The 23,471-nt window shown below is 45.5% G+C and overlaps 1 protein-coding gene across 1 annotated transcript; it reads left to right on the top strand.

Annotated features, from left to right (window-relative positions):
- The first annotated feature begins 475 nt into the window (after window positions 1–475).
- Window positions 476–23,471, top strand: LOC135462630 (carnosine N-methyltransferase-like). Its single transcript, XM_064739854.1, has 8 exons — window positions 476–627; window positions 1,513–1,714; window positions 2,466–2,635; window positions 12,154–12,294; window positions 14,966–15,144; window positions 16,770–16,883; window positions 19,164–19,267; window positions 21,203–23,471. Exons 1-8 carry the CDS (start codon window positions 476–478, stop codon window positions 21,302–21,304), a joined length of 1,164 nt encoding a protein of 387 aa, XP_064595924.1. The 3' UTR covers window positions 21,305–23,471.

Raw genomic sequence — 23,471 nt, 5'->3', positions numbered from 1 at the left:
ATCCCCGAATCGTGGGTGCTCTTCCACCCATAAAGGGCTATACTGACCACAGTATGTGAAAAATTCCTTTTATGACGTTGAACAATATTAATAAATTTATATTAAATAAATGTATTAATCCCAATTAATTAATTTATTTCAGTATTTATTTAAATAGTCGAGTGCTTCGATCGAATGATCATGTATACCTATGCGTGAGATTCAATGTTTTCATCGTGGTGAACTCGTCGTCAAGTCGAACATCAAATCAGTGAGGCAGCTTATCAGTCAATAAATATATTGTTCCAAGCATCGACCCATCCTGCAAACTAGTCGACAGGCTACAATATGAGAGATAATGTTAGGTCACAACTGTGTGTTTGCGGTCAGTTTTTCCTTACTTGCGATGTACCAGACCCACTGGTTTTGAGTGGGCCATAAATTTTAGGCTTAGCACAGGACTCTTTTCGCCTCCGATTCTGAAGAGTTATCAGTGATGGCGGAAGACGAAAGTTCGCGGTGCTCAACAAGTTGTTCTGAAGGAGAAACGCACTTGATTAGTTCAGGTGCAAATGGCTTTAACAGAGATGAAGAGGATTTGGAAAAGGAAAACTTTCAGAGGATATTAAACGCATTCCTGTTTTACAGGTGCTGCATTCATAGGACTTTCGATCGAGTTTGACTTTACGGTCTAATGATTTCACAACAACAACCAAACTAAAACTTTGGAAGTCAAGTGTACGATAACAACACCAGCAGCTTATACCCTGCTCATAGTCGCCGTAAACTAAAGTGTACATGTGGTGTTGAAAATTTTACAAGCATGATTACTGTTCACGTGATTCATAACACAAGCGAAATCAAACAACATTTAGATTCTAAACAAGACCAGTCCAACCGACAGATGGCAGTAATGGACGGGTATAACGACTGTATTTGACTGGGGTCAGCTACACACAAGTGACCGAAACACTGAATGTGCTGCGTGGACATCTATCAAAGCAACAGTTTTCAAAACTGCACATTTCAAGCCAACCAAAAATATTAAGTATGTAGCGGTTTATATTAATTTCGGGCCTACTTTTTGAACCGCGTGAAACACGCCCACAAATGCCGACATGGAAAGACATTATTTAATGGCTTTTGACCCCAGACTTGATCACGTGACTCAATCAACATGGCTTCTAAGTAGCGCTATCGATCTTCTTCGGTCTGACCCAATAAGTATACTTGAAAAGAAATCCATTTTGCATATAATGTAAATGTCTGGGTAACAAGAAGTGTGCGTTTATTGACTCTGCCGCATTAGTAAGTATCCACGTTGACACAGTAGTTTCTCAAAGACTTCCCTGAAATCTGATACCAGTCCTGTCTGGTCTGTGATTCCGGCCTTTATGCCCATCCAGTCTTCCATTCTAGTCAATGATTTCAGTCTCAAACCTGTTCAGCCTATCATTCTTGTCTTTATACCTGTCAGGTCTATCATTCTGGTCTTCCTACCCATTGTCTACCATGTCCAATCCTATGTTACAGATCACATTCACTGAAGCGTGTCCAGAGAGCGGAGCAGCAGTATCGAGATCTGCCTGCTCACCACCAAGAAATGTTGCCATGCTACATGGATCATATCGACCTGGTGCGCACCTGTATTGATCATAATTACCAGGTGATCAAGTTAATCACGGCGCAGACAAGCGGCATGTTTGAAAACAAGGATCATGGACCCGTGCAAAGTGTAAGTTTCTCACCATTTTCTAATACGAGTTAATATTTAAATATTTGAAATTCTACCCCAAAATGTGTTAAATGTTTTTGTTTCAGCAAATCAACTAAGATTTTTAACAACTAAGTTTTTATCTGACTGTTTCTAGTTTGGTCGCATCTTCACTTATTTAATAATTTCATTGTTGTTGAACTTCACACTTTAGAAGTTTCTCTGATGACATGTCATTCAATTTGGTGATCAATTTCTGGGGGACGGAGGTAAACTGGGGTAAGCCACATATTCAATGTGTGCAATGTGTGCAATGTGTTATATTCAAGACCACGGATAATGTGGGCATAATTTGCCATTTTACTCACGCCGACATTCTCTTGTTGACACAGTGGTGAAAACATTGTCTAAATAACATGTGTTAACACAAAAATCTGCTTCACCGCCTAATAAGCCCAAAACCAGGTTTTTGTTGATTTTCTGTATTTATTATCAGCCGTAGCTCTCAGAATGTCGTCTAATGTTGTTCATTTCCCTGTACCTTCCTATGTCATTTTTCACCTCGTCTGCTTGTGCTGATGCATATAAGTAAAGTGCCCGGGTTATTCCTGCGATAAACCTTGATAGCTGTCATCTAATCAAAATTAAGAAGGCTGTTAAGCACAAGTCAAGTAAATAAAGTTAGGTAAAACTTCTCTTTGTTAAAACTGAAATTATATTAATAAAAGAAGCTTGTATATTTCATGTGTGAATGTCATTTGTTATGTTTAAGGGGGAGAATGTCATTCGCGGTGTACCTCCTACTGGATTTGACATGGACAAGGTCAAGACGACCCTGAAACAGTTCTCCCGCGACTGGAGCGACGCTGGAAAAGCAGAGAGATCTGCATGCTACGATCCAGTCATCGCTGAAATTTGTCAAAGGTTCCCAGTCCATAAGTGGTGAGAGTTTAATATGTGCTCATCTGGCTGTTTCCATCAGTTCAAGCTAGATGCCTGAAATGAAATTTGCATCTCTACTGTTGTGTTGATGGCGGGGACGAGAAGGCATGTGGCACGTGTTGGTGAGGAAGTACGGTTGATGAATTGAGGTGGGGCTGTAAGCGAGGCTCTGACAATAAGGGGTGGGGGCTGATGAGTGGAGAGCGAGGGTGATGATTGGGGAGGGGGGGGGATGGGGTCAGATGATTTGGGGTGCTGAAGATTGGGGGTGCTGAAAACTGGGTGGGAGGTGACTGGGCTGATGATTGGAGAGAGGGACTGAGGTATGGGTGACTGGGCTAATGATTGGAGAGAGGGACTGAGGTATGGGTGACTGGGCTAATGATTGGAGAGAGGGACTGAGGTATGGGTGACTGGCTGATGATTGGAGAGAGGGACAGGTATGGGTGACTGGGCTGATGATTGGAGAGAGGGACTGAGGTATGGGTGACTGGGCTGATGATTGGAGAGAGGGACTGAGGTGTGGTTGAATTGGCTGATGATTGGAGAGAGGGACTGAGGTATGGGTGACTGGGCTGATGATCGGAGAGAGGGACTGAGGTGTGGGTGACTGGGCTGATGATTGGAGAGAGGGACTGAGGTATGGGTGAATGGGCTGATGATTGGAGAGAGGGACTGAGGTATGGGTGGCTGGGCTGATGATTGGAGAGAGGGACTGAGGTATGGGTGAATGGGCTGATGATTGGAGAGAGGGACTGAGGTATGGGTGGCTGGGCTGATGATTGGAGAGAGGGACTGAGGTATGTGTGACTGGGCTGATTATTGGAGAGAGGGACTGAGGTATGTGTGACTGGGCTGATGATTGGAGAGAGGGACTGAGGTATGGGTGAATGGGCTGATGATTGAAGAGAGGGACTGAGGTATGGGTGAATGGGCTGATGATTGGAGAGAGGGACTGAGGTATGGGTGACTGGGCTGATGATTGGAGAGAGGGACTGAGGTATGGGTGACTGGGCTGATGATTGGAGAGAGGGACTGAGGTATGGGTGACTGGGCTGATGATTGGAGAGAGGGACTGAGGTATGGGTGACTGGGCTGATGATTGGAGAGAGGGACTGAGGTGTGGGTGAATGGGCTAATGATTGGAGAGAGGGACTGAGGTATGGGTGGCTGGGCTAATGATTGGAGAGAGGGACTGAGGTATGGGTGGCTGGGCTGATAATTGGAGAGAGGGACTGAGGTATGGGTGGCTGGGCTGATGATTGGAGAGAGGGACTGAGGTATGGGTGGCTGGGCTGATGATTGGAGAGAAGGACTGAGGTATGGGTGAATGGGCTGATGATTGAAGAGAGGGACTGAGGTGTGGGTGAATGGGCTGATGATTGGAGAGAGGGACTGAGGTATGGGTGGCTGGGCTGATGGTTGGAGAGAGGGACTGAGGTATGGGTGACTAGGCTGATGATTGAAGAGAGGGACTGAGGTATGGGTGACTGGGCTGATGATTGGAGAGAGGGACTGAGGTATGGGTGACTGGGCTGATGATTGGAGAGAGGGACTGAGGTATGGGTGACTGGGCTAATGATTAGAGAGAGGGACTGAGGTATGGGTGACTGGGCTGATGATTGGAGAGAGGGACTGAGGTGTGGGTGACTAGGCTGATGATTGAAGAGAGGGACTGAGGTATGGGTGACTGGGCTGATGATTGGAGAGAGGGACTGAGGTATGGGTGACTGGGCTGATGATTGGAGAGAGGGACTGAGGTATGGGTGACTGGGCTGATGATTGGAGAGAGGGACTGAGGTATGGGTGACTGGGCTGATGATTGGGGAGAGGGACTGAGGTGTGGGTGAATGGGCTAATGATTGGAGAGAGGGACTGAGGTATGGGTGGCTGGGCTAATGATTGGAGAGAGGGACTGAGGTATGGGTGACTAGGCTGATGATTGGAGAGAGGGACTGAGGTGTGGGTGACTGGGCTGATGATTGAAGAGAGGGACTGAGGTATGGGTGACTGGGCTGATGATTGAAGAGAGGGACTGAGGTATGGGTGGCTGGGCTGATGATTGGAGAGAGGGACTGAGGTGTGGGTGAATGGGCTAATGATTGGAGAGAGGGACTGAGGTATGGGTGACTGGGCTGATGATTGGAGAGAGGGACTGAGGTATGGGTGACTGGGCTGATGATTGGAGAGAGGGACTGAGGTGTGGGTGACTGGGCTGATGATTGGAGAGAGGGACTGAGGTATGGGTGGCTGGGCTGATGATTGGAGAGAGGGACTGAGGTATGGGTGACTGGGCTGATGATTGGAGAGAGGGACTGAGGTATGGGTGACTAGACTGATGATTGGAGAGAGGGACTGAGGTATGGGTGACTGGGCTGATGGTTGGAGAGAGGGACTGAGGTGTTGGTGAATGGGCTAATGATTGAAGAGAGGGACTGAGGTATGGGTGACTGGGCTGATGGTTGGAGAGAGGGACTGAGGTATGGGTGACTGGGCTGATGATTGGAGAGAGGGACTGAGGTATGGGTGGCTGGGCTGATGATTGGAGAGAGGGACTGAGGTATGGGTGACTGGGCTGATGATTGGAGAGAGGGACTGAGGTATGGGTGACTGGGCTGATGATTGGAGAGAGGGACTGAGGTATGGGTGAATGGGCTGATGATTGGAGAGAGGGACTGAGGTATGGGTGACTAGGCTGATGATTGGAGAGAGGGACTGAGGTGTTGGTGAATGGGCTAATGATTGAAGAGAGGGACTGAGGTATGGGTGACTGGGCTGATGGTTGGAGAGAGGGACTGAGGTGTTGGTGAATGGGCTAATGATTGAAGAGAGGGACTGAGGTATGGGTGACTGGGCTGATGGTTGGAGAGAGGGACTGAGGTGTTGGTGAATGGGCTAATGATTGAAGAGAGGGACTGAGGTATGGGTGACTGGGCTGATGATTGGAGAGAGGGACTGAGGTATGGGTGGCTGGGCTGATGATTGGAGAGAGGGACTGAGGTAGGGATGACTGGGCTAATGATTGGAGAGAGGGACTGAGGTATGGGTGACTGGGCTGATGATTGGAGAGAGGGACTGAGGTATGGGTGACTGGGCTGATGATTGGAGAGGGGGACTGAGGTGTGGGTGACTGGGCTGATGATTGGAGAGAGGGACTGAGGTATGTGTGACTGGGCTGATGATTGAAGAGAGGAACTGAGGTATGTGTGACTGGGCTGATGATTGGAGAGAGGGACTGAGGTATGGGTGACTAGGCTGATGATTGGAGAGAGGGACTGAGGTGTGGGTGACTGGGCTGATGATTGAAGAGAGGGACTGAGGTATGGGTGACTGGGCTAATGATTGAAGAGAGGGACTGAGGTATGGGTGACTGGGCTAATGATTGAAGAGAGGGACTGAGGTGTGGGTGACTGGGCTAATGATTGAAGAGAGGGACTGAGGTGTGGGTGACTGGGCTGATGATTGAAGAGAGGGACTGAGGTATGTGTGACTGGGCTTATGATTGGAGAGAGGGACTGAGGTATGGGTGACTAGGCTGATGATTGGAGAGAGGGACTGAGGTGTGGGTGACTGGGCTGATGATTGAAGAGAGGGACTGAGGTATGGGTGACTGGGCTAATGATTGAAGAGAGGGACTGAGGTATGGGTGACTGGGCTGATGATTGGAGAGAGGGACTGAGGTATGGGTGGCTGGGCTGATGATTGTAGAGAGGGACTGAGGTGTGGGTGACTGGGCTGATGATTGAAGAGAGGGACTGAGGTATGTGTGACTGGGCTGATGATTGGAGAGAGGGACTGAGGTATGGGTGACTGGGCTGATGATTGGAGAGAGGGACTGAGGTATGGGTGACTGGGCTGATGATTGGAGAGAGGGACTGAGGTATGGGTGACTAGGCTGATGATTGGAGAGAGGGACTGAGGTGTGGGTGACTGGGCTGATGATTGAAGAGAGGGACTGAGGTATGGGTGACTGGGCTGATGATTGAAGAGAGGGACTGAGGTATGGGTGGCTGGGCTGATGATTGGAGAGAGGGACTGAGGTGTGGGTGAATGGGCTAATGATTGGAGAGAGGGACTGAGGTATGGGTGGCTGGGCTAATGATTGGAGAGAGGGACTGAGGTATGGGTGACTAGGCTGATGATTGGAGAGAGGGACTGAGGTGTGGGTGACTGGGCTGATGATTGAAGAGAGGGACTGAGGTATGGGTGACTGGGCTAATGATTGAAGAGAGGGACTGAGGTATGGGTGACTGGGCTGATGATTGGAGAGAGGGACTGAGGTATGGGTGGCTGGGCTGATGATTGTAGAGAGGAACTGAGGTGTGGGTGACTGGGCTGATGATTGGAGAGAGGGACTGAGGTGTGGGTGACTGGGCTGATGATTGGAGAGAGGGACTGAGGTATGTGTGACTGGGCTGATGATTGGAGAGAAGGACTGAGGTATGGGTGACTGGGCTGATGATTGAAGAGAGGGACTGAGGTGTGGGTGGCTGGGCTGATGGTTGGAGAGAGGGACTGAGGTATGGGTGGCTGGGCTGATGATTGGAGAGAGGGACTGAGGTGTGGGTGACTGGGCTGATGATTGGAGAGAGGGACTGAGGTATGGGTGACTGGGCTGATGATTGGAGAGAGGGACTGAGGTGTGGGTGACTGGGCTGATGATTGGAGAGAGGGACTGAGGTATGGGTGGCTGGGCTGATGATTGGAGAGAGGGACTGAGGTATGGGTGACTGGGCTGATGATTGGAGAGAGGGACTGAGGTATGGGTGACTAGACTGATGATTGGAGAGAGGGACTGAGGTATGGGTGACTGGGCTGATGGTTGGAGAGAGGGACTGAGGTGTTGGTGAATGGGCTAATGATTGAAGAGAGGGACTGAGGTATGGGTGACTGGGCTGATGGTTGGAGAGAGGGACTGAGGTATGGGTGACTGGGCTGATGATTGGAGAGAGGGACTGAGGTATGGGTGGCTGGGCTGATGATTGGAGAGAGGGACTGAGGTATGGGTGACTGGGCTGATGATTGGAGAGAGGGACTGAGGTATGGGTGACTGGGCTGATGATTGGAGAGAGGGACTGAGGTATGGGTGAATGGGCTGATGATTGGAGAGAGGGACTGAGGTATGGGTGACTAGGCTGATGATTGGAGAGAGGGACTGAGGTGTTGGTGAATGGGCTAATGATTGAAGAGAGGGACTGAGGTATGGGTGACTGGGCTGATGGTTGGAGAGAGGGACTGAGGTGTTGGTGAATGGGCTAATGATTGAAGAGAGGGACTGAGGTATGGGTGACTGGGCTGATGGTTGGAGAGAGGGACTGAGGTGTTGGTGAATGGGCTAATGATTGAAGAGAGGGACTGAGGTATGGGTGACTGGGCTGATGATTGGAGAGAGGGACTGAGGTATGGGTGGCTGGGCTGATGATTGGAGAGAGGGACTGAGGTAGGGATGACTGGGCTAATGATTGGAGAGAGGGACTGAGGTATGGGTGACTGGGCTGATGATTGGAGAGAGGGACTGAGGTATGGGTGACTGGGCTGATGATTGGAGAGGGGGACTGAGGTGTGGGTGACTGGGCTGATGATTGGAGAGAGGGACTGAGGTATGTGTGACTGGGCTGATGATTGAAGAGAGGGACTGAGGTATGTGTGACTGGGCTGATGATTGGAGAGAGGGACTGAGGTATGGGTGACTAGGCTGATGATTGGAGAGAGGGACTGAGGTGTGGGTGACTGGGCTGATGATTGAAGAGAGGGACTGAGGTATGGGTGACTGGGCTAATGATTGAAGAGAGGGACTGAGGTATGGGTGACTGGGCTAATGATTGAAGAGAGGGACTGAGGTGTGGGTGACTGGGCTAATGATTGAAGAGAGGGACTGAGGTGTGGGTGACTGGGCTGATGATTGAAGAGAGGGACTGAGGTATGTGTGACTGGGCTTATGATTGGAGAGAGGGACTGAGGTATGGGTGACTAGGCTGATGATTGGAGAGAGGGACTGAGGTGTGGGTGACTGGGCTGATGATTGAAGAGAGGGACTGAGGTATGGGTGACTGGGCTAATGATTGAAGAGAGGGACTGAGGTATGGGTGACTGGGCTGATGATTGGAGAGAGGGACTGAGGTATGGGTGGCTGGGCTGATGATTGTAGAGAGGGACTGAGGTGTGGGTGACTGGGCTGATGATTGAAGAGAGGGACTGAGGTATGTGTGACTGGGCTGATGATTGGAGAGAGGGACTGAGGTATGGGTGACTGGGCTGATGATTGGAGAGAGGGACTGAGGTATGGGTGACTGGGCTGATGATTGGAGAGAGGGACTGAGGTATGGGTGACTAGGCTGATGATTGGAGAGAGGGACTGAGGTATGGGTGAATGGGCTGATGATTGGAGAGAGGGACTGAGGTATGGGTGGCTGGGCTGATGGTTGGAGAGAGGGACTGAGGTATGGGTGACTGGGCTGATGATTGGAGAGAGGGACTGAGGTATGGGTGACTGGGCTGATGATTGGAGAGAGGGACTGAGGTATGGGTGACTAGACTGATGATTGGAGAGAGGGACTGAGGTATGGGTGACTGGGCTGATGATTGGAGAGAGGGACTGAGGTATGTGTGGCTGGGCTGATGATTGGAGAGAGGGACTGAGGTGTGGGTGGCTGGGCTGATGATTGAAGAGAGGGACTGAGGTATGGGTGGCTGGGCTGATGATTGGAGAGAGGGACTGAGGTGTGGGTGGCTGGGCTGATGATTGGAGAGAGGGACTGAGGTGTGGGTGGCTGGGCTGATGATTGGAGAGAGGGACTGAGGTGTGGGTGGCTGGGCTGATGATTGGAGAGAGGGACTGAGGTGTGGGTGGCTGGGCTGATGATTGGAGAGAGGGACTGAGGTATGGGCGACTGGGCTGATGATTGGAGAGAGGGACTGAGGTATGGGTGGCTAGGCTGATGATTGGAGAGAGGGACTGAGGTGTGGGTGGCTGGGCTGATGATTGGAGAGAGGGACTGAGGTATGGGCGACTGGGATGATGATTGGGGAGAGGAACTGAGGTGTTGGTGACTGGGCTGGTGATTGGAGAGAAGGACTGAGGTATGGATGGCTTGGCTGATGATTGGAGAGAGGGACTGAGGTATGGGTGACTAGGCTGATGATTGGAGAGAGGGACTGAGGTGTGGGTGGCTGGGCTGATGATTGGAGAGAGGGACTGAGGTATGTGTGGCTGGGCTGATGATTGGAGAGAGGGACTGAGGTATGGGTGGCTGGGCTGATGATTGGAGAGAGGGACTGAGGTATGGGTGGCTGGGCTGATGATTGGGGAGAGGGACTGAGGTATGGGTGGCTGGGCTGATGATTGGAGAGAGGGACTGAGGTATGGGTGGCTGGGCTGATGATTGGAGAGAGGGACTGAGGTATGGGTGGCTGGGCTGATGATTGGAGAGAGGGACTGAGGTATGGGTGGCTGGGCTGATGATTGGAGAGAGGGACTGAGGTATGGATGACTGGGCTGATGATTGGGGAGAGGGACCTAGGTATGGGTGACTGGGCTGATGATTGGAGAGAGGGACTGAGGTATGGGTGACTGGGCTGATGATTGTAGAGAGGGACTGAGGTATGGGTGACTGGGCTGATGATTGGAGAGAGGGACTGAGGTATGGGTGACTGGGCTGATGATTGGAGAGAGGGACTGAGGTATGGGTGACTGGGCTGATGATTGGAGAGAGGGACTGAGGTATGGGTGACTGGGCTGATGATTGGAGAGAAGGACTGAGGTATGGGTGGCTGGGCTGATGATTGGAGGATGGGGATAGTTATTGGGGATGATGCTGATGATTAGGGTGGGGGGCTGATTATTGGGAGACCTTTGCTGGTGATTGGGGGATGGGACTAATAATTGGGGAGCAGGGCTGATGATTGATGGGATGAGGAGGGGGCTGATAATTGGGAGGTGGGGGTAGGGGTGATGATTGGGTTGTGGGGCTGATGATTTTGATGGGGCTGATGATTGTGGATGTGTTAATGTGTGTGAGTAGTGCTGTAGTGTTGTGTGGAGGAGAGGTAAATGATGAATATTTCAGATGCCTGGTTTCAGTAAGATGCATCTGTATAATGTTCATCAACCGTACTGCATTCAACTCATTAATGTTTACAGTTTCTGCTAAATGCCATTATTTCCTTCCCCCGAAATTTTTATGTACATATGTCTCAGGCATTTGCAGAGGATTTTGCTGGACCACATTCAGGGGAGATAACTGGCTCTGGAACCAGAATATTAAGAGAACAAACTCTTTACTATGAACCAATCAAATATATGTTTGTCATTCTCTCCTCCCCTAACTTACTTAAGGAATAGCTTGGTTAGAAAGCTTGTTTTTTATACTAGTCCTCTCCTTGTTTATGAATTAACACTTTTGTAGTTGAATCTGTCATTTAATTTTTACTTTTGATTGTGATTGATTGTGCTAAGGCTATTCTCTGACAACATCACACACTGTCTGATGTGACTCCCTTGTCATTTCGTCATCTTCTTCATTAGATTAGTGAGATGTCTCATTTGATTCCCTTAGTAGCATTTTCCATTCACTTATTCCTTTCACTTTACCTATTCCTGAACTATTTGAGAGCAGCATGCCATCCTATTACTCCTTGACTCTGGTTTTCACTGGTAAGCCTTTGTGCTATCGCAGCACCATGTCTCAGGATCCTCTCACCATTCTGTCATTGTGGGTTCAAGTTAATCCCATGCTGGCTTCCTCTCCTGTGGCCGCTCCTCTCCTGTGACTGCTTCTCTCCTGTTGCCGCTCCTCTTCTGTGGCCGCTCCTCTCCTGTGGCCGCTTCTCTCCTGTGGCCGCTCCTCTCATGTGGCCGCTCCTCTCATGGGTTACCCAGGGCTCTGCGTGGCTTTCTATGATCATAATGACAATGCATATAACTAAAGTACATGTATTCTTGAGTAAAACCACCAATCAAATAAAGAAATAAATAAATACAGCAGTTTGACTGTCACTCCCAGAATGTCATACATTGCCATTTTATTTTATACTAGTCTGTCACATTCTTTTATATTAGCCTGTCATATTCTTTTATGCTGGCTTGTCACATTCCTTTATACTAGTTTGTGACATTCCTTTATACTCGTCTGTCACCTTCCTTTACACTAGCCTGTCGCATGCCTTTATACTAATTTGTCATGTGCCTTTATACTAGTCTGTCACCTTTCTTTATACTAGTCTGTCACCTTCATCTATGCTAGTTTGTCACCTTCCTTTATGCTAGTTTGTCACATTTCTTTTTATTATTCCTTTCACTCACCACATTGTAGCATTCTGTCATTTTATTCCCCGTTAAAAGGGTCGCATTTTATGATTGTATTCCCATACATTAACATCACAATATGCCTTTTTATTCCCTTTTAAAATCATTGCGTTTTGTCATTAAATTGCAGTACCCAGTCCCAGTCCCCAGTATAATGGGTGTCACATTATGCCATTTTATTCCCTTACTAGAATTTGTTCTTCCCCACCTGCAGTGACCCTTCGACCGTTTACGTTTTAGTGCCGGGAGCTGGCCTGGGGAGGCTCGCTTTCGAGCTGGCAAAACAAGGATATTGCTGCCAGGGCAATGAGTGGAGTTTGTTCATGCTATTCGGGTCCAATTTCGTGTTGAACAAGTGAGTTTGAGATTTGAGCGTATTATACAGTACATTGTGTTAACCTATTCTTATTCTTCCCCTTGTCAACAGCCTCTACAGCCAGTACTTCGAGTGAACATTCGGAGTGAATTCCGTAGAGTACGTAGAGAAATAATCTCCACAGTTTTATGAGGCTTGCATCTTTACTGACACAAACTAATAGTTATTAGTGTCAATTTCATAATTGTATGCATAAATTCCACTAAAAGCAGTGCTGTACTGGTTCAAAAGATTTACAGTCACTGAATTTGACCTAAAATTGTTGTCCAGGACTGTAAATATACTAAACTTTGTCTCATTGTGAGGGTTCTACTCATCTTAATAGAAAGGGTTTTATTCAGAGTGGCTTTGAAGGATAAATGATGACATTCTACGTGATAAATGATGACATTCTACGTGATAAATGATGACATTCTACGTGATAAATGATGACATTCTACAGGATAAATGATGACATTCTACAGGATAAATGATGATATTCTACGTGATAAATGATGACATTCTACAGGATAAATGATGACATTCTACGTGATAAATGATGACATTCTACGTGATAAATGATGACATTCTACAGGATAAATGATGATATTCTACAGGATAAATGATGATATTCTACAGAATAAATGTAAGCTTTAGCACGAAAAGTAATAATTTATAAGCTCCTTGGTCAACGCCGTCCATCATGTCCTATGTGTACCTCCCCATGTACACCTTCCCATGTACACCTCCCCATGTACACCTGTATTTTAAGTACACTCTCATGTTCTAACACTTGGAGATGTAAATATCAGTGACATGTACACCTACTTCCATCTTCCATTGTACAGGTACATACATTTTAGTTGGAACTTTGGTACAATTTCCAGGCGTCAGTTGGTCAGCAGTTTTAAGTGTGGCCACAACCTGCGGATGGTTGAGGCTTACTGCTTGGTTTCCTCCCACCATAATGCTGGCTGCCGCCGTATAAATGAATTACACTTTTGTGTACAGCCTAAAGCACCAATCCTTTGGCCAAAAGTAAGAAGGTCTGCCAGCAACCTGCGGATGGTCGTGGGTTTTTCCCGGCTTTGGTTGGTTTCCTCCCACCGTAATGCTGGCTGCCATCGTATAAGTGAATCACACTTGTGTACAGCATAAAGCACCAATCAGATACATAAATAGAGGCTTTCATTCGAGATGATTCACTTGCTCTCACTGCTTGTGGGTCTTTGGTGCCGGTATGTCGTGCACGGATAAGACGGGCATATCAGAGGCGTCACATGCGGGATAGGGATTTGGCTTTGGGATTTGTCACCTGGAACAGCCCTATTGGTTTACTGGTTGCTGGTGGTGTGAAGTTATACCAGTATGCTATTATTACACCAGATGCAGACAATGTTTCCTTGCTGGAGAGGTTTTGCAAAGTTGTTCCCCTTTAGTGGATTAACTTGTATCGATTTACAAGACGGTACAACAGTGTCATTCATGTAATGATGAGAGCGATCAAGGGAGTGAGATTTTTACATTGTTCTGTGGTAATTCTAAACCAGTATGAAATTTTGTTACAATTACAAACAGCTGATTTCATGTCCATCAGGTTGGTTGATGAGTTTTTTGTCACATTCTGGGATTCTTTAGTAAAAACTAATGAACACTGGAGAAATTCATTTATGCGTCTTAGCAACATTTATTTACTTTTCAGGTAATTAGTTAGAAAGTTTTGGCATTTATCATGTCTGTTGATCGGGGAAAGGGGAAAGCAGGATGTGAAGGCTATTTGATAGCAGTGTCAAAATTGTTGTAGAAAAACTGATTTGTTTTATGTATTGAATAATCAAGTGAGATTCAGTAAAATTATATTTTCCTATCCTCTTTGAGCACCAAATTTAACTATAATTTAAAAAAAAAAATTTTGCGACAGAAAGGGGTACCACTCGACCACTTAAGGCTCTCGGGGTCAGACATAAGCGCCTGTCATGTTTAGACCTTTTTATTTTACCAGTCAATCTCACGCCTGTTCAACGATTTTTGTATGGCGTTGAAACAGTTGTGTGGCGTTGAAACATTGGGGTGGCGTTGAAACAGTTGTATGGCATTGAAACAATTGTGTGGCGTTGAAACAGTTGTGTGGCATTGAAACAATTGTGTAGCGTTGAAACAATGGATTGTATCGCGTTGAAACAATTGATTGTATCGCGTTGAAACAAATAATTGTGTGGCATTGAAACAATTGATTGTATCGCGTTGAAACAATTGATTGTATGGTGTTGAAACAATTGATTGTATGGTGTTGAAACAAGTGATTGTGTGGCATTGAAACAAATGATTGTATGGCATTGAAACAATTGATTGTATGGCATTAAAACAGTTGATTGTATTGCGTTGAAACGATTGTATGGCGTTGAAACGATTGTATCTGAATACGTATTAGTTTAAATATCTTACACACAGGTGTATGTCAGTCATTTCACACTGTACATCTTCATTTGGAGCAGGGGCCTCCATAGTTGAGGTGGCTTGCACGCAAGCACGGGGCAATGACCCAGCAGCCTCTCACCAATGCGGTCGGTGTGGGTTCAAGTCCAGCTCATCAAATAAACAACCACCAATAAATAAATAAATAAATCATTTGAAACATGCATTTTTTCAAACTTGGTATGCGCATTTTCAGATGCCGAGAAGTCAATGCGTTCACGCTGTATCCCTGGGTTCATAGCTGGATCAACTTGAGGTCGTTTAGTCACCAGATCGAGGCTGTGACCTTCCCCGACGTGAACCCTGCAGATCTCCCTGCCAGCGCAAACTTTTCCATGGCTGCTGGGGACTTTCTCGATGTCTACACAGAGCCAGGTATGGTGAATAAATGAACTAGGTATGGTGAACAAATCAACCAGGTATGGTGAATAAATGAACTAGGTATGGTGAACAAATGAACCAGGTATGGTGAATAAATGAACTAGGTATGGTGAAGGAATGAACCAGGTCCGGTGATGGAATGAACCAGGTCATGTGAAGGAATGAACCAGGTTTTGTAAACAAATGAACCAGATCAGGTGAAGGAATGAACCAGAAAAGGTGAACAAAGATTGTATGGATAAGAACAATGAAATCAAACATGGTGATTGAATAAACCAGGTGCATGTACAGAGAACAAAAGAACTACATACAGTCAACTAATGAACCAGCTACTGGTGAACGAATGAACCATATAGGGTGAATGAATGAACCAGCTACTGGTGAATGAATGAACCATATAGAGTGAATGAATGAACCAGCTACTGGTGAATGAATGAGCTATATAGAGTGAATAAATGAACCAGCTACTGGTGAATGAATGAACCATATAGAGTGAATGAATGAACCAGCTACTGGTGAATGAATGAACCAGCTATTGGTGAATGAATGAACCAGCTACTGGTGAATGAATGAACCAGCTACTGGTGAATGAATGAACCATATGGAGTGAATGAATGAACCAGCTATTGGTGAATGAATGAACCAGCTACTGGTGAATGAATGAACCAGCTACAAGTGAATTAATGAACCAGCTACTAGTGATTGAATGAATGAATGAACCAGCTACTGGTGAATGAATGAACCAGCTACTGGTGATTGAATGAACCAGCTACGGGTGAATGAATGAACCAGCTACTGGTGAATGAATGAACCAGCTACTGGTGATTGAATGAACCAGCTACGAGTGAATGAATGAACCAGCTACGAGTGAATTAATGAACCAGCTACTGGTGTTTGAATGAACAAGCTACTGGTGAATGAATGAACGAGCTACTGGTGAATGAATGAACCAGCTACTGGTGATTGAATGAACCAGCTACGAGTGAATGAATGAACCATATAGAGTGAATGAACCAGCTACGGTGAATGAATGAACCAGCTACTGGTGAATGATGAATGAGCCAGCTACGAGTGAATGAATGAACCAGCTACGGGTGATTGAATGAACCAGCTACGAGTGAATGAATGAACCAGCTACGAGTGAATGAATGAACCAGCTACTGGTGATTGAATGAACCAGCTACGAGTGAATGAATGAACCAGCTACGAGTGAATGAATGAACCAGCTATGAGTGAATGAATGAACCAGCTATGAGTGAATGAATGAACCAGCTACTGGTGATTGAATGAACCAGCTACTGGTGATTGAATGAACCAGCTACTGGTGAACGAATGAACCAGCTACTGGTGAACGAATGAACCATATTGAGTGATTGAATGAACCAGCTACTGGTGATTGAATGAACCAGCTACTGGTGAACGAATGAACCAGCTACTGGTGAACGAATGAACCATATTGAGTGAATGAGTGGACCGGGTAGACCAAGTGAAGATTTGGGCCTAACTACTGTACGCCTTCCCTGTATTCTTCCGCCCGTATTTTTCAGAATCCTGGCAGTGTGTGGCCACTTGGTTTTGCTGACTTCATCTGCCACCTATTTTTCTGTCTGTATTTTCAGAATCTTGGCACTGTGTTGCCACTGTGTTTTTCATCGACACAGCTCACAACATTATATCATACATAGAAACAATATGGAAGATTCTAAAGCCTGGTGGATACTGGGTAAATATGGGTGAGTATGCATAGATAGCCCTCAACGACTAACGTACATTGCTACTCCATGTTAGTGTGAACGATGCTGAGGATATGTTGAAAGTTGCATGTGAACTACAGAGCCGAGTAAGACCTCACTAAGCCAAAGAAAATCATACCTACATGTTCATTGTATGACTTCAAAATCATCCCTACAGGTGTATTATGTGACTACAAAATGGTACCTACATGCACTGGTGTCTGGTGTGTATACTGTGGCAGAATGGGGTGTCATATCTGGTGTCAGTATACAGTGGCAGAACGGGGTGTCATGTGGTGTCAGTATACTGTGGCAGACTGAGGTGTCATGTCTGGTGTCAGTATACTGTGGCAGAAAGGGTGTCATGTGTGATGTCAGTATACTGTGGCAGAATGGGGTGTCATATGTGGTGTCAGTATACTGTGGCAGAATGGTGTGTAATATGTGGTGTCAGTATACTGTGGCAGAATGGGGTGTCATATGTGGTGTCAGTATACTGTGGCAGAATGGTGTGTAATATGTGGTGTCAGTATACTGTGGCAGAATGGTGTGTAATATGTGGTGCCAGTATACTGTGGCAGAAAGGCTGTCATGTCTGGTGTCAGTATACAGTGGCAGAATGGGGTGTCATGTCTAGTGTCAGTATACTGTGTCAGAATGGGGTGTTATGGGGTGTCAGTATACTGTGTCAGAATGGGGTGTTATGTGGTGTCAGTATACTCTGTCAGAATAGGGTGTTATGTGGTGTCAGTATACTGGGGCAGAACAGGGTGTTATGTGGTGCCTTATACTGAGGCAGAATGGGGTGTCATGTGTGGTGTCAGTATACTGTGGCAGAATGGGGTGTCGTGTGGTGTCAGTATACTGTGGCAGAATGGGGTGTCATGTGTGGTGTTGGTATACTGTTGCAGAATGGGGTGTCATATCTGGTGTCAGTATACTGTGGCAGAATGGGCTGTCATGTCTGGTGTCAGTGTACTGTGGCAGAATGGGCTGTCATGTCTGGTATCAGTATAATGTGGCAGAATGGGGTGTCATGTGGTTTCAGCATACTGTGGCAGAATGGGGTGTCATGTGGTGTCGGTATACTGTTGCAGAATGGGGTGTCATGTGTGGTGTCAGTATACTGTGGCAGAATGGGGTGTCATGTGTGGTGTCAGTATACTGTGGCAGAGTGGGGTGTCATGTGTGGTGTCAGTATACTGTGGCAGAATGGGCTGTCATGTCTGGTGTCAGTGTACTGTGGCAGAATGGGCTGTCATGTCTGGTATCAGTATAATGTGGCAGAATGGGGTGTCATGTGGTTTCAGCATACTGTGGCAGAATTGGGTGTCATGTGGTGTTGGTATACTGTTGCAGAATGGGGTTTCATGTTTGGTGTTAGTATACAGTGGCAGAATGGGGTGTCTTGTGGTGTCAGTATACTGTGGCAGAATGGGGTATCATGTCTGGTGTCAGTATACTGTGGCAGAATAGGCTGTGATGTCTGGTGTCAGTATACTATGGCAGAATGGGCTGTCATATCTGGTGTCAGTTTACTGGAGCAGAACGGGGTGTCATATCTGGTGTCAGTATACTGTGGCAGAATGGGCTGTCATGTCTGGTGTATGTATTATGTGCAGACTGAATGGATAGGATGGAGGTTGTCGTGTCTGTTGTCAGTATACTGTGACTGCATGTAGTGTCATGTCAGGTGTCCGTGTGCTGTGACTGGGTGAAGTGTCATATCTGGTGTCTGGGTATACATCTGGTGTCCAGGTACACTAGGTTTGCTGACATGTCTGGTGTCATTCACCTAGTGTTTCAATGAATCAGCACCATACCTGTAAATATAAATGTGTTCAATGTGACCAGCCTATATAAAAAGGTGCCGTTGTCATATGACCAAAATAATTCTGAAAGTGGCTTTAAAGTGTATTAATTTATTTGATTGGTGGTTTACACCGTACTCAAGAATATTTCAAGGCAGAGGCCAGCATTATGGTTGGAGAAAACCAGTCACAGCTCAGGGGAAACCCACAACCATCCACAGGGTGCTGGCAGACCTTCCCATGTATGGCAGAAGAGGAAGCCAGTATGAGCTGAACTTGAACTCACAGCGACCGCATTGGTGAGAGACTCCTGAGTCATCACTCTGCGCTAGCGTGCTAACCAACTGAGCCATGGAAGCCCCCTGGGTTTTAAAATGTAAGCAGCAGGGGGTAAAGTTGAGTTGGCAGGAGACAGGAAAAGCAATGTCTCAGATGGTTTAATTGAATACAGTTTCTGTTTTCTCTCCAGGTCCTCTGTTGTACCATTTTGCAGAAGTGCCAAATGAGCACTCTATAGAACTGAGTTACGAGGAAGTCCGGTCTATTATCCTTAAGTTTGGTTTCGAGTTTGAGGTTAGTATAATCTGTTTTTAAGATGCTGATTGGAAAGTGGCTGGTTTAGACGGTCTAACAGAAAAGACAATAAACAATCATAGCCTGAGTTATGAGGAAGAGGGCTGGAACAGGGCCTAAACAGCTATAGTGATTTTTATCTGACATCTAACTCGGTTAAAAATGTTTAGCCTGAAATTCTCATGAGGCCATGGGATGTGCCATCTTAAAACAATCAGAGACATGATGTCGTGCCACTCGTACCCCAGGTACATAAGTTTTGTAAAAGGCATATGGGGTCGGGTGTTACATGTACAGTGTGTATTAGCTGAAACAGGTGTGTTCTCAGGTTATAGAAATAACTCATGCGTCTTTAATCAAAATGGCTTTTAACTTTCTCAGCATGTGTGATTTTGCTTACCTTTAAACTGCCATATCTCTTTCATGCCATGTTACGGAAACAAAAATTGTGCTTTTTAAACTTCGTATGGCGTCATTTATTGATGCATTTATTCATTTAATCTGGTGTTGTCGTTTTGTTTAATAAAGCGCTGACAAGCAGCCATTGCCAGGCTCTTGACAAACGGCCACTGCCAGGCCCTTGACAGGTGGCCACTGCCAGGCCCTTGACAGGCGGCCAGTGCCAGGCCCTTGACAGGTGGCCACTGCCAGGCCCTTGACAGGCGGCCAGTCAGGCCCTTGACAAGCGGCCACTGTCAGGCCCTTGGAAAGCGGCCACTGTCAGGTCCTTGACAAGTGGCCACTGTCAGGCTCTTGGCAAGTGGCAACTGTCAGGCCCTTGACAAGTGTGTAAATGGAAAATTGTTGAGTAAAGATTTAACAAACAGTCGGATAAATAAAAAATGAATAAAAATGACATTTGGATATGCTTATGGTAATATAAATACTGATTGCAAAAAACTAGTAGTATTGAAAAATAGAACCCCTAAATACTCAAGAAAAACTCGTTACCAATGAATAATCTCTAATAATTGTAATGTGTAGGACGTGTTTGAAGAGGTAGACTTCATCATGTGGTCATGCTGGTTTGGCTGTATTGTTTATATGGTAAATTTGCCTGTAAATAGACAAATGGTAGCATTTTCCATATTTGACTAGCCATACTATCTGATTAATTTCTCTAATTGTGTTTTTGTTGAATTATATCTCCATCTTCTTACTTGCTCTTGGTGTGCCTCCGATTTTGATGTAAAATAACTGGTTACTGTCTTCCCTGGCAAGTTTTCCCTTGATATGCCCTTATTGTAATACTGATAGTGAAGATTGAAACAGTTTGGCTGGATTTCTCTTCATTTTTTATGATATGATATTGTTATTATTTTGTTTTGTTTTGTTTTGAACAGAGAAATTTTAGATTCCTCCGCACTCTCTATTGGTTACTTGATCATACATTACCTATTTAAGGCAACAGAAAAATCTACCTCAACCTTGGTTCTATTGATACTGTATAGACATGCATTGATTTTACCTAAAGTACATGTAATGTATGAACAGGGTGATTCTATCCAATCTCTGGAACCAATTTATTGATGAATGCTGATCAGATAGTTCTGGGCAAGGATACCAGTGATGTTCATTCAATTAAATTAAATGTTTAGGTCTATTTTCAACAATTTTTGATATTTACCTGCCTATGAGGCAAGTAGAAAATTAGAAATCGTTGAAAACAGACCTCAACATTTTAATTTAATTGAACTACAGTGATGCGAGTAAATCTAAACAGGCCTACGTGTTTCGCACAAGTGCCAAATGTCATGCCTGTCTAGTGTGGTGGCAGTGGCGTGAAGGGGGCGTAAATGGGGGGGGGGGTTAAGGGGGGCATAAAGGGGGGCATATGTACTATGAGTACGGGTTCAAACCATCTTGCATCAGGTGAAGATTTCTTAAATTTGGCGTAAACAGCCGTCAGATAAATGATTAAATGTTTGTTTTCAGAAAGAGGAGCTGTCTGTCAAGTCCACCTACACTCAGAACGTTCACTCCATGCTGACCTATCAGTACAACTCCGTATTCTTTGTTGTGCGCAAACCCTTGTGAAGAGACATACGATGGTGAGGCTGTGTGGAGTTATCTGCCCCTGGAATTATCTCCCCGGCTCTGCAGGGCGAAAGAAAATAAAATGTATTGACGGATTTGAAGCCTGAAGACAGCCGCGTTACCTCTGTCAACTAATGAACTAATGTGGGAGAAATGTGTAGTGAATCAAGTTTTACAAATTGACTCCGGGCCCGTGCGATTGCTCATGTTGGATTCCTTTCCGGTTGTACGTGGGAAGGTCTGACAGCAACCTGTGGAGGGTGATGGGCCTCCTTCTGCCATAATGCTGGCTGCCGCTGGAATATTCTTGAGTACGGCATAAAACTCACAATAAAATGAAAAAAAAAAACCAACAAATTTTAACGTATGGGGTCCAAAAATAAGTGTATAAATGAAATTTCAAATTTTGACTTGTGTCCACTCTGGCTTTGTAAAATATGCTCCCAGGAGCCTAACCTCTTGAACCCACAAGTGATTTCCAGAGAAATTAAATACATTTTATAAATAAGATATACAGCCTGCATTGCACAAGTAAGTGGACATATTTAAAAACCAAAATTAATTTACGTGTAAGATTTTTTTCATGAAAAGGGCCATATCTTTTCGTGAATGTTCAATGGTAAGTGTTGGAGAAACTCCACCCTGCCCCACCATATGTCTATGATACCTGGGAAATTTTCACCAAATATCAACCCAGATTCCTGTCAGCCATTTCTATACCATTTCCACACACGTGTACATAACAGTACAAATGTCGTGGCCAGTGCCTTTCAGGTTAAAGGTCGTAGGTATGCTACCTCCGGTGTGTGTCACACACACCCACATGGAATGGTTAAAGGTCGTAGGTATGCTACCCCCGGTGTGTGTCACACACACCCACATGGAATGGTTAAAGGTCGTAGGTATGCTACCTCCGGTGTGTGTCACACACACCCACGTGGAATGTTCTCTTTTACCCAGTGCAGCTCTTAAGATGTTTCCTTGTGAACACAGTGTTCAGTTGTGTTTAAACGAGGAGTTGAAAATCAGATTCCACATTTTTCTTGTACTGTACATGTTGATATTAGCAGGCCTAGCCAGTATTAGGGGGATTGACCCATTCGTCCTGCAGGAGTTTTAATGCGAAGTATAAGCTAGATAGCTGTTTTTAGAGCGCATGACTGAGATATCTTCTCTGTGGGACAAACAAGTCCACGTTGCTAGGTTAAAGCATTTTAACCATCATCAGTCACACATTTCAGCAAGCTTTGTGCGTTTTATGGGAGCCCCGAGACTTTAAATGGGCTCAAACATATTTTCAAGTTGAAATCAGACAAAAATACACATACAAATTAGGCGTGGGCTGAATATTTGGCATTTGTCCAAGTCTGGAATGCTGGGGAAAAAAAGCATGAATGACCCTTGTTTATCCCACGTATGACCCATTTTTGTCATGTGCACTGATGCATAAACTGAAACTGCCGTTTGGCTTATCAGGACAACATGGTAAATATTGAAAGATTGGTCAGTGAATTGAGTATAGGGTGAACGCTTATTACGCTTGATACTACTGGGTGAAATTTGGTCAGTGAATTAAGTATAGGGTGAACGGTTATTACGCTTGGTACTACTGGGTGAAATTTGGTCAGTGAATTGAGTATAGGGTGAACACTTGTTACGCTTGATACTACCCTGTGAAATGACAGTAGTGACCTAAGTACGTGTGATGCCGTATTTTCCCTAGAGTTTGGCATTTTAAGATAACACATTTTGCTTGATCCTGGTTTGTTCATTTACCGTATAGAGCCACTTAAGATTTTGTGTGAAGTTTCGATTCTTTTGTTATCAGAAAATCTTATGTAAAAGCACTTAAGGCCATCAGATGCTTCTGAAAGTGCATTTTAACATGCTAAACTTTAGGGGAAATACGGTAGCAGATAATGACACATAACATTTCACAGCCAGTGTCTTGGTCGTCAGCTTACGTGTGGTCTTTTAGAAAACCCAGCCTCCCGTATTTTACCTTACGTATGTGATTGTGTTTGTACATATGTAAATGTATGTATATGAAAAAAAACAAAGATGATTTTTAGTCGCGTGGTAAATGACAGGACTGTGGCAAACTATTTTAAGCCACACTGTAAGTGCTGTCTTACCCCATAGTGTTCAGAAATTATAATGTTATAAA

Source organism: Liolophura sinensis, chromosome 2 (assembly GCF_032854445.1).
Source record: "Liolophura sinensis isolate JHLJ2023 chromosome 2, CUHK_Ljap_v2, whole genome shotgun sequence".
Lineage (NCBI taxonomy): Eukaryota > Metazoa > Mollusca > Polyplacophora > Chitonida > Chitonidae > Liolophura > Liolophura sinensis.
Note: the sequence above shows the minus strand (reverse complement) of the source record. Positions and strands in the feature narration are given on the sequence as shown.

Coding starts and splice junctions, on each gene's coding strand:
- LOC135462630 (XM_064739854.1), top strand. CDS start 476: ATGGCGGAAGACGAAAGTTCGCGGTGCTCAACAAGTTGTTCTGAAGGA. Junction 628..1,512: donor AACGCATTCCTGTTTTACAG/GTGCTGCATTCA, acceptor CCTATGTTACAG/ATCACATTCACTGAAGCGTG. Junction 19,268..21,202: donor AGTTTGGTTTCGAGTTTGAG/GTTAGTATAATC, acceptor GTTTGTTTTCAG/AAAGAGGAGCTGTCTGTCAA.